Source organism: Helicoverpa armigera, chromosome 5 (genome assembly GCF_030705265.1).
Source record: "Helicoverpa armigera isolate CAAS_96S chromosome 5, ASM3070526v1, whole genome shotgun sequence".
NCBI lineage: Eukaryota > Metazoa > Arthropoda > Insecta > Lepidoptera > Noctuidae > Helicoverpa > Helicoverpa armigera.
In genome coordinates, this window is record NC_087124.1 from 11987045 (window position 1) to 11999880 (window position 12836).

The 12836-nt window shown below is 37.4% G+C and overlaps 1 protein-coding gene across 2 annotated transcripts in view; it reads right to left on the minus strand.

Moving 5' to 3' along the window:
* The window catches only part of LOC110379640 (uncharacterized), a 62800-nt gene that overhangs the window by 46990 nt on the left and 2974 nt on the right, over positions 1 to 12836 (minus strand). For both annotated transcript variants that reach the window (XM_021339390.3, XM_021339391.3), the window contains exon 2: positions 1628 to 1809. In XM_021339390.3, the coding sequence (XP_021195065.2) occupies positions 1628 to 1809 (182 nt within the window). The remainder of the gene's footprint in view (positions 1 to 1627; positions 1810 to 12836) is intronic.

Below are 12836 nucleotides of genomic sequence, written 5' to 3' on the forward strand. Positions count from 1 at the left end.
AGTCAAGGAAGTACCTATGCAAGTTATCTAAGTTTGTATGTAGGTACTTTCAAAGCATAATTATCTTGCACACCAGTGACTCTTTCGTGCGGAGATAACTGTTGTTGTCGCACAAGCATATGAACTACTAGACGTTTTCCCGAGTTTCGTTGAAAATACTGGTCTTAGCGGGATAAAATATAGCCTTTGTTACTTGGGAGGAGCCTAGCTTTCCAACAGTGAAATAATTTTCCAAATCGGATCAGTTTGGAGCCTTTAGGATACAAACCAACGAGTATTAAGATGTATCCTCTTTATTATATTAGTATAGAAGTATACATAGATAGAAACATCCGTAATTACAAGTTCCCAAAAATATTAGGTACTACTATGCGATACTTTTCCTTCGTAATTTGAACCCTAGTGTGCAGTGTGCACAGTAACTTGAACCTATCTTGTAATCATTTGATTCAGCAGAAATAAATTGTGTCATGTCAAACAAATATCATTAGTAACGACCTAGTTCTTTCGTAACTAAAGCCTACGTTAAAACTAAAATCATCATGTTTTGACATAAACGATTGCATTATTTATTACTTGATTATGTCACAAAACAATTAGACTATGTAATTGACACTTCCTATAATGACTAATTCATTGGTCGGAAATTCTATTTCATGTGAACATCTTTGGCAGTCGTTACAGGTAATCAGAAGCCAGGGTTAGTCTGACAACCAGTCTTACCAATGGAAGGAAGGAAGGTGGAAGGGTTGCCCGGGTGACTGGGTTGAGGAGGTCAGATAGGCAGCGCTCCTTGTAAAACACTGGTACTCCATCATACCTCACCTAGACATCAACCTAGACATTAACATGTAGTTGGAAAAAAGGCTATGCTATTGAGATGTAGTAAGCAGTTTAATAAAAGCTACTTAACTTATTGTATTAAAAAAAAGCATTCACGGAAAACCCCATGCGAGAAAGAAAACAGATATTGCGGAAACTTAATAAAAGGCCCCCTAAAGCCTTTTAGCGTGATCTGGAAAAAGCCAGCAGATAATATGGCTTCGTATTGATTGATTTGTTGGCACAAACACGCGATAAAGGTGCTAAGTGGCTACGTAAGCGATTAGCGTCGAGCCCGACGTAACGTGCCAACTTAGTTACGAGTTTGTTCAGCGAAAAAAGTTACACACGACCCGTTCCGTTGGTTGTTGTTCACGATTTTGCAGTGCTGTGTTGCTACTTTTTTTGGTGAAATTATAATTTTATTTAGAATAGCTGAAGACCTAATGTAAATAGAGAAAATCCATGAATATTTCAGTAGAAAAAAAATTTTTTTTGGTGGGTTTTGGGTCTGGGTCCACATCTACCTCTTTGGAGGCCGTCCTAAGCATGGTTTACGAGTCTGTGATGACCACTCGAGAACCTTTTCACCCCTTCACCTTCGATTTATCGTGATAGTTTTACCATTGCTTCATAAACATGCCTTTCACAAATCCAATGCCCTAGAATTTGTTGCGCCACTTTTTCCCAGCAAAAAACACGTGGGAAGTGCTTAGGGGTGAGCGTTATGGGATCTATCTTATGTTTTGACGTTCAAAAACTGCTGATTTATCAGCCTGATTAGAACAACGTTAAACGTTCTTACCTTAACATCAATAAGCCTGACAGCGAAGGCCGCGGCCTCAGGGGCAGTGAGGCTGAGCTGGCAGGGAGCGTGGGGAGCGGAGGGAGACCGCACTAGAGCAAGCGCGAGCGCAGCCCCCGCGCCGCTGTTGCTGCCAAGCTCCAACTTCTCTGTGCGCCCGCATAGTAGACTAGAACACAACCCTGGAACAAGAAGGGAGATTAAGACTTTTCTTCTAAAGGAGAGGATGGTGAAGAGAGAAGATAAGAATTACTTAACATAATGTGGTAGGTAATAAGCGATCTATGAGTGCAGCAGTGGGCACAAAGTTCTTAAGATACACATAAACTATATCATTCCTGGAGCTGCATAAAGTTAGCGTAATGCTTAATTTGATCCAGAGTTACCAGTATAGCATAGAATTCTACGGTCTGATCTAAATTGACAATGGTTTGAATATTCCACAGGGGTAAATAAAACCGAAAATTATGATCTTTCGACCGCAAAACAACTAGTCTTATTGGAGGTTTGTTTTCTGTTCTCTTAGAAAAATCACCTCATTTATTTATAGTCAAGGGATATGTATAAATTGCAATCAGATGATACGGTTCACAATAATTCGACAGTTTACAATCTCTCGAGATAGATTGTAATCTAACGATGTTTGTAATCTTACGGTGACATGTACAAGTATCTATGTTATTTTTAATCAAAATGCAGACACCCACATCGTTAGATTAAAATTCAAATAGAAGATTGCATTATGATCATAAACCGTTTATTTTATTGCATCTTTGCAATTGCAAGCCAAGGGAATTGACATATGCATCTGCATAAACTATAATGAAAATGTATGAGCAATAATAGTTTGGCAAAGGAAACTGACTTTATAGTGGACATATACATACATACCTATATGTATGATGAAATATTAATCTTTACGTTTCTATTTTAATCATAAACATGATAATGATTCCACATTTCAAATTAAGTACTTGTTCCTACTCTAAATCTTGATAAATTGAAGCATTTACTTATTCAAGAAAACTTATATACTATACTTATTCATTTACTTTTTTTGTTAGAGACAATATATTATGTCATTCAATGCTCATCTTATTACACTCTATCAAGTGCTTACTATATCTTCTTCCAAGCGTCCATACATCACAATTATGCTAATTATTCAGGTAGGTAACTGCAAAGTAACAGGGTAGTATAGCAACAATAACTACTGTATTTCAATCTAACATAAGAAACCTCATCTAAATACAACCTACACGGACTACCTTCATTCTAAAACAACCTCACACCCATCGCACGCGCAGAGAAAACCAGAAGCGCCTTCCGAATACGCAATAGATCTAAACCTAATACAAACATACAAGCAGACAGACAGACAGCCCTTTTAAAGTCACCGTCAAGACAGAAATAACACTATTTAAAATTCCTATCTATTCCCAGCTTCATGACTTAAACATTAAATTCAATTGCCTTTAAGAGATAAGTAGCCGAAAATAGCCTTCTGTACGTCCGTTTGTTAATCGCTTAGCTCATTAACTAACAGATTAACAGGTTTTTCTAGAACGTTTTCGTGTGTTCTAGTGATATTTGAGTAGGTAATGGGTGCCACTTAAGTAAATGCTTAGGTGGGTCCAAATATTTGTGCCAATATTGGTTCAAACGTATTTGAGGGTACAGCGTTCGCTGTTGCTTTGGAATATGTAGAGTAGACGATTTAATATTAATGCTTCCAATGCAAGTCGAAGCAAATGTTGGGGCCAACGTAAAATTTCCGATAAACGTGTTTGGTAAACTGCATAGGATCAACGCCAACGTTTGGAACGGGTGTTAAAAATAGCAGTAGGTAACAACCTATTCTTTGCATATGTAGGTAAAAGACTACACATTATGCACCTTTTAATATAAGTAGTCTAACTAGTTTAAGAATAAATTAATTCGCTACCAAACTTGTTGGTATAGTGCATTCTAGATATTTATTTCTCTTATTATTTTATTACCAGCTTTATTTAGGTACCTAACATTTTAATGCCTATATTATTTTGTTGATCCGAAATAATTAGTTTCATAACGATAAAATCATCAGGTAATTATAAGTTGTTGCAATTATTTAAAATTGAACGATAACAATATCATCTTACCAAGCCAACTGTTCAAACAGCTCATACAGTCAAATTTACAAATTGCATAAGGGTACATAACAAGGTCATCATCATCCTCATCCTCCGAGCCTTTTTCCCAATCATGTTGGGGTCGGCTTCCAGTCTAACCGGATTCAGCTGAGTACCAGTGCTTTACAAGAAGCGACTGCCTATCTGACCTCCTCAACCCAGTTACCCGGGCAACCCGATACCCCTTGGTTAGACTGGTGTCAGACTTACTGGCTTCTGACTACCCGTAACGACTGCCAAGGATGTTCAATGACCGCCGGGACCTACAGTTTAACGTGCCTTCCGAAACACAGTCAATGGTGTCTAAGATATACTAAGAAAGTACATACAAACTTAGAAAAGTGGCATTGGTACTTGCCTGACCTGGGATCGAACCCGCGCCCTCATACTTGAGAGGTTGGTCCTTTACCCACTAGGCCACCACGACATAACAAGGTAACATAACCTTATTATGACAATCCTAAAATAAACACAGAAAAGATAACGATTATATTATTCAATAACAGACATTGTTGAAAATGCTTACTGTGCTAAAAGAGTTACGAACTAATTTATTCCCATGGGAACTACAACTACCTATAACACAAATCGTACGGGTGTTCGGATTACTCTCCCTGAGATCGTTTTACTCTTTGCTTATCTAACAACACCTGTGGCGTATTGTGTGACGACTGGGAATCGTTACTGGGCACTATAGGTACCTTATTACTTACAAAACTTTCATTTTCCTTAATTACGAAAGCAGGTTTCAGCCCCTATCTTTATAGTGTGCCCGTGCTGGCTAATCTTCACGTTTTTTATGTCCAAAAATCAATTGAAATGATTGAAAAGCCAATGACAAAACAAACAACAGTGCAGGTACCTACATTTACACAAATGGCTGCAAAGCACTACAAAACAAACAATTGTCTATTATGTAAATTAATACTATTTTTGTATGAAAAATGACCTTACCTACCTTTACATTCTACGTCAGTTTCACGTCAAAGCTGGTTGATTACACAACGTGTATGCTTTGGACATTTTGTTCACACGGATGAAGTTTTTTTTACAGATTTTGGCATTGTATCAACTGAGCAATGCAGGTGTACATTTCGTCCACCTTGTACAGAGCAAATTGTAAACAATCTTACTTGGCTTGGCACATAATTTACACGAGCGATGCATCTATAAAAAGAATGCAGTTTTGGGAACTGCATTTTTAAGACTTTTTTTAAGTTGGTAGAATTTTTCAGAAGTTTGGATTTTTTAACCCCGAAGTTACTTCTTCGAGGAAATGGCTTATAAGTAGTCTTCCTTGATACATGGACTATCATAATATCTTTACACGGTAAACTGTGTACTGAAATAATTTGTAAATCCGGTCCAGTATTTCCTTACATCAACGCGCCAAACGAACAAACTCTTCTGCTTTATAAAATTTGTATATTGATTGAGATTATTGATAAATGAGCATATTTCTAGTGGATGCGGGTCGCTGACAATCAAGCAATGTGGCGAACCTCGGGGAAGGCCTTTTTCCAGCTTTGGTCCTCTTTCTAAATGACGAGCATATTTCTAAACCTCTCTGTGTTAAGTTAGTGCTAAAAGAAGCCTAAACCCAAGCCATCACATTATGCAGAGCCTAGCTATTTATAGAGCGTACTTGCGTAAGACGGAACGCGCAGAAAGCGGCTTCTCACTACAAACACGTCTTCGACACACTGTCTGCATTGCAAGAAATCGATACAAATGCAGGCCTATTTTCACTTGACAACTTGCCATAACTTTAGAATGTGTGGCTCGGTTTTCGCAACTGAAAATTCTTGCGAAATTACGCCTTGAATTACAAAATTACAGCTGATTTTGTATTTCGTTATGAACAAAAGTAGCTAATTAGATGTCTTATTACCTACAGAAACATCTTGGTTTTATAACAGAAGATTGAGTCATCATTATTCATGTGCAGTAAAGTACTTACATATGTATTTATTTTTCCTGATCCTTTTCAGCAAGAACTCATTCCACATAAATTCATCATAAGGTTACCTTTCAGGACCCTTTAGGTTAGCTTCTCGAGGAAAGGATGGGCTTTATAAATTGAATAACTTCATCAATATGGAGCTAATGTCAATATTCGGTGTCTAATTGATGTCCCTAAGTTAATTTTGCCACCGACTTCTAGGCCGATGCACCTAAAATTAGTTCTTTTTGGTTTTTTGGTGGTTTTGGAATTTACTTTTTTTGTTCTACAAATGTATAATTCTCTCCGACGGTGGATGTCAGAGAGAATTGTACAAACAAATGCAGTAATGATCTCGCTGTTGCTAACTTCGTTCAAACAGAAGTAGGTTACACTAAGTGAGTTCGAATGATGCCAATGCACTTAACATCCCCATGCGAAGCTCATTGCAAATCATTGGGCATCGGTCCAAATACTTGCTACTAATGCAACGTACTTGTGGGTGCTAGAACATTTTCAATTGGAGTCTTACTTTGTAAGCAAATTGAGCCAATTGCATCTATGCGCGTGAGTTCCGAGGAATAGGTCTATCTATCTTATAGATTATACAGATTGAGAGGTTTTAAAGGGTTTCTTTTTGGACCTTATCTTTAAGTATGGGGTGAAACTGGGATAATTCGTTTTTCTTTTAGGTTAGCTAGACTAGAAAACTATTGTTGGTTTAGCTGGAAAACTAGTGTAAATAATGTTTTTTTGAAGAGTGTCTATGGATTTTCTTGCCAGTTCTTCTACTAACTCTTTGGAACAGGTTTACTTTTCGAAAGAGCATTCATAGGACTATTCGAAAAATTGTCTTTGCCTTTGGGCTTCGATATTCTTCGCGTTTCATTTTACGCAGCCACAAAAACACACAAAACTGAATCGCTTGAGGTAATTTAAATGGATACATAAGCCGTCCAAGTACCAGGTATTATAACGATCTCCATAACCTACCCATTTGAATCCAGTTCGTTCACACTGCCAATACATGAACACTGACATAACAAAGAATCGAACCCACTATTTATAAATTACGTGGCGTGCTCGTAAGTATGTTTTCTATTGTGTTACGTATGTGATGTGTACGCAACTCTATCGGTCGATGAACTTTGTGACGTCACAAGTTAGTACCATGGGTATTTTCAAACAGGTTATTATGGGAATATAGGAAGTTAGGTGAAACAATGTAGCATCCTGTGTAAAACATACCCCTATACGGGTGGATAATTAAATGGGGGTGTTTTTATAGCCAATGCGGGAATACATGGTTTTTACATCACACGATTGCGTTGTTCTAGTGGTTGCAAGCGCGGCTGCTATGCACGAGGTTTCATGTTTGATTCCGGGTTTGGGCCTAAATCGCTTTGTAGGTTTTAGAAGCTTTTTTTACATAGAGGTAAGTAAACTGTTGTAAGTATATCTACTAATACATACGAAGAACTGAACCCTTCTTGGCAGTCGAGTAAAAAGTTGCGAACAGTTGATTTATGACCACATCCGTTGCAGTCGGTTGCAGTTGCAATAGCAACAATAACATAAATGCCCATAATGTTTTGAAGTTAATAACATTAGCGATATCCTCAATAATTGAATTAAGGAAGTATAATAATTGTTGCACGGTTTTAATGCGAGCGTTTCGTAATCGGCGAAACTGTTCTGAAGTTGCCTCATTTATTCGTTTAGGTTTCCTTGTAAATAAACTATATATTAAACTAGCTTCTGCCAGCGGTCTCACCCACATCCCGTGGGAACTACTTCCCGTACCGGGATAAAAAGTAGCTTGTAGCCTTCCTCGATAAATGGGCTATCTAACACTGAAAGAAATTTTCAAATCGGACCAGTAGTTCCTGAGATTAGCGCGTTCAAACAAACAAACTCTTCAGCTTTATAATATTAGTATAGATGTAATTATGCAGGCCCTATGTATATCCACAGTTCGTTATTTGGAAATATCCTAGTGTCACGATTGTATGTATCATTTCACGCCAGAGGCCGTATTGAGGATTTGAGAAAAATCTGTCACTAGGGCTGGTTGATTTTAAGCCTGCAGCTGACTCGGTAAGAAGACGATTAATTTTGGACCAACACTACATTTACCTATTCAAACTTCATCTTATACATATTTACAGTATGGCAACACTACTCGCCGTCACCTATCCAAGACGTACAGTCAACTTCAGGTCAGTGGCAACAGTTTTATAGGAAAATCGTACTTATTACTATTGTGTTATGGTGCATTACAGTTACCACTGATGTGCAGTCTACCGTACTCCCTTGAACCACCCATTCGTCACAAACATTGTGCACGCAATGTCCAATGCAAATAAGGACACTTGCACAATGATTCACTACGCATCAAACTGCGTAAATCAACGACTGCATACAAGAAAAAACATAAGACATTATAATTCCATGCGGTGTCTAGTTAATGTGCATAAACCCTTTCCGGTTGAGAGTCAGCGACACGTGGGAGCTGAGAAGAATTCCTAAGATGAACTGTACTTCTACTTAGGTACTGAGTTGTACGTACGTAGGTACTGAATTAGCTCTGTACAGACATTGATTTTGACAGTTGGAAAATCCCTAAAAATACTTTGGGAACGAATCAGAACGAAGCAGAAGGAGTGGTCTGACTTCATCTAGCCCAAGACCTACCGTTTCTTTTTTTTCCACTTTTGAGATGTAAGATAGCAAACTAACATCGTCCAGCCCCAATTGCCAACTTCACCTGCCTGTGGTGCGGCCTATTGAAAAGTCTCTGGCGACCGACAAGTGGTAGTATATACCACAGATGAATATGACATGATACCATTTCTTTTCTGTTCTAGTAAGCACAAAGTCCAAGACCTGGCAGTAAATAATTGTTTATGAAACCTTCTGTACCTACTTTCTTCTTCATTTACCTATAACATTCTTCACTCTAGCTACACCTACATAATCCTATACCCTGGCTAATCTACCCATTAACGTCGTTAATTAGAATAATCCTCTATCATACACCATAAAATAAACATGGCGACCTATAAATCAGGTAGGGCAATTACCAATTATTAGGTAGCTAATAAACTAGTGACGTCACATCAGGCTTGTGCAAGCGGTGCGTCTGCGCAGCACACGTGCACCTCCATACGGGCGAACGTTATCAGCGTGATTTTAATTGCTTCACAAGGATTTTGTAGTTAAAAGGAAATATGTAGGTTAGTGAAACAGAAAGTACTTGGTATGAGTTGTGATAGTGAGACTGTTGTTATTTCTGGCTTGACAGTATTTTTAATAGAGTAGGTGATCTTCGTGGCCATAGTTATATATAGTACCTATTATTTAAAACCTTACTAAGTGTTTCGTCGGCGTAAATTCCTTGCTTAAATTTACTTTTAGTGCAAGTAAGTAAACATTGCGTATCCAGATAAGATAGAATCAACAGATACTGACTTAACATACATATTTTTCTTGAGAAAATTATTTTAAGAAACGTACCTAATCAGAAGACCGCATGTCTGTAATTACCTATGTAAAATATAAGACATGCTAATAAAGTTTATAAGACATCAGATAAATATCACGTTACAGAACTACTTAACCTTTACGTGGTTTCTGCAATCAAGATGACAGAAATTAAGTATGATTTATGTTATAAATGCAATTACTTACTTCATGTACACAGATAAAAGGCAGCTAACTGCTCATATCATCATATTCTAAAACTGTGCGGATGTTATTAAAGGAACGATTCTAGGATTGCTTTAGTCTTTTACCATTTATCATCAGCTAAGATGCTCAATATAAGATGGCACCAAAGTTTTTTTGATGGCTTGTCGACTATAAGGCTCTTCACATTGCAATAGAACAAGTGAAAATCTACCCATATATTAACATGTGTGCTGTAGCCACAAAACAAAAGAAGGTGTGATAATAATAGACAGAGCTTTTGATACTCATAAAACAGACGTTAAAATCAAAGCCTAAATATTCATAAAAGCTATTGTACCCACTATTGTATTCCAAAAGAAAAATGGTGGACACATGGACAATACAGAAGCTACAGCCATTCAAAATGATACGTGAATGACATAATCAGTGAGCGTTAATGATAGACATTCGGCCGTGAAGATATATTTAGTAGTCGTTTGCGCACTATGTTTACAATATGCCAGACTGAGATATGTCTCAGGATAGGCCGTTGTACCTCTCTCGTCTTATAGCCAGGGTCGGGGTCGATACACTGGGTAAGGTCTTGAGAATTAAAAGTCGTGGGTTCATGGGCTCTTTCTAAAGACTCCGCTCGCGCTGTAGGATTGCATAGGTTTAAATCTTGTGATGTTCTATAATTTGCAGATGCAAATATGACTTTTCATTTATCACAATATTGTGCCATATTCAGTATGCATATTGTAGCATTACAATCAAATCAACGAGGTCAACCAACTGTGCGAAATGGATTGCCGCCACAGCTGTTGTTGTTAGTTTTAAATAAACAATTAACATAAGGTAGTTAAGCTTACAGTCTGTCCGTCTGTCAATCTTCATCTGTTTTCTTTACGGAATCTATAAATTGTGATTCCATTCATCAAATCTTACTGAGTAAACATTTACCACCTAAAACTTGTTTGTCCACTAAAAATAGCACATCCCATTTTCCCGCCACAAACAAACCCAAGAAAAGTTTATTTTCGTTCGAAGGTGATTGGGGGTAAAATACTCGTAAATATTAGATATTAAAATAAATTAGAACAAGATGGTGGAAAACAGTATGACGTGGTACAGGGTCAGTGAATTAATAAAAAAAATTGTTGTGGTAAACAAAGTCGACATTGACTTTGGTGTAGGACGTGCCACCACCAAGGCTGAGAAAGAAGAAAACTACGTCTTAGTTACAAGTCCGAAAATTCCTTTAATTTTGTTTAATGCTCCAAGAATCCCTATTACAATCTCATTTTTAGATATGAATCCTGTTTTTGTTCAACCCATGGATTGTTTATTGCGACCGGTTTCTGAAGTTTTTCAAGCTTCGGTTTAACGGGTTCATAGGAATTGACTTATTCTTTGCCAAGATTATCTTCCAAGCAGTTAAACTAATAATTCATCGCATCATTACATTATGATTTTAATCGCATCTTTTAAAATCATAGGTTCACCTTAACCTTCCACCGACATTTCCTGATCTACCAAAAAGTTACCGATGCCATCAATTTTGGCGATAATGACTCATCGATCTAGTTCACCTTGTGAAGAAAAAAGTTGAGATAAATCATACGTACTCTTTGTATCCTTCGAGATAATTGCGCAAGTAACCGTAGTGAAAGCTTCATATTATGTACCTGCTGTAGAGGTTATCTCCGTAATTTATATGCCACTTTATGTAAATACAAAGTGTTCACTCAAGTTTATTATATATTTTATTCATGTATAGACAAGTCACCTTCTACACCTATCTAATTCTCATTCATCATCGTTTATTTACTAAAAATATCAGCAGTCTCATTTACAGAATCTTTGTCGAAGTACTAAAGTTCTTATGGTATGGTGGTAAGTATGGTTTGATGGCTATGTGTGACGGCTGTGTTCCCATGTGTTGGCTCCCAGAGCGATGGGGCGCCTGTCGGCCAGGTCAACCGTTTGTTGGCACACTTGGATGCGGATACCGTCTAGTATTCCAACCCAGTATGTGTGTATACGTGTATCATGAACTGGTTCTACACTTGTGTCGGTTTAATTTACCTATTGTGTATTCTTATGGTCCTCCCGTAGATACTGTTCATTGCCAAAGTAACTATTAATACCAGCTTGAAAGGATACGTCCTTGAATTACTAAACAACACAATTCAATCGGCAAGCTAAAAAAACAAAAAAAACAAGTGTCATTTTCCGAACTTGTCATAGGTGGTCTGATATAACCCGTTCCTTTACAAGAGCAAAACTTAAGTCACAATGCGAGAACATTCTAAGCTTATGGCTTATGTGATGTAAAAGATATTTTCTATAGCTTCGTAAGATGGCCGGCAAACAGCATTAACTGCACCCCTTGAATCCGATTACGATTATCTGAAGCCATCTATATAATAGTTCCCTTTGCAGTTACATCTTGAAGGTACTTCATATGTTTGTTTTCAACAATATTATGTATTACAGACATTCCAACAAATTATAATTGACCCTGAAATAGTTCGATAGCGTCATCAGATGTTTTGACGCTTGACCATATTGCTTTTAATTGGCATTACATTTCTGGGGTCAAATACGAGAGCCATGATTTGCTCGGGCGGGCGTTGATGTGATTCGAAGGTGACTCCTGAATTGTCCATTGACACTCAATTAAGCTATAGAGAATCTTGAAAACTGTTGCAATAACTAGATTTTTGCCACAGATAAAGATACTGGCATTACGCTAGACAGAATTGTAAATAGGCATTCCATGGAATGGTTATTGCATTAAATAAAGCGAGAGCATGTAATTAGAGCTTCGGAGCAAATTGTTTTCAGTTCCTGTGTTTGGCAAGCTGTCGTTTCTAGGTAATTAGTGCTGCTTAAGTCATATCTCGAAATAAAATTGGCGAAACTATAGAATTTTGCAAAAAGCGTAATAACTGCTTAAGAAGATTTCGTCACGAAACGCTTGATGTTTCTTATCTTTAAGATATTGTAACAAGAAATTCAAGTTATAAGTATGAAACGTAAGAAGGATTAAAGTGAGTTAGGTTTCTTCGAAACAATTGCCCACTTGAGCGGTAAAGGAATAATTATGATGATAATTTCTGAAGAATACGTGCCGCTAGAAAACCGAAAAAACAGTCTACAGTGTAAGAAACAGATGCATGTAATGAGATCGGAATCTCTACTCTAAAATTAATCATAGTGACAATAGAAATAGCTGGTAGGTATTTGTAGCGTAGGTCTTACATGTGGTTGTAGATAATTTCTTTGATATAACAATGTTGATTCAGACATTGCGTAGCCTACACGTGGGATTGTTTCAAAACACGTTATTTGTTATTGAATCTTGGCAGACATCGCAGTGAGTTCACTCCTCTCCTCCTCGAAATAGCTCGTTGCCATCGAC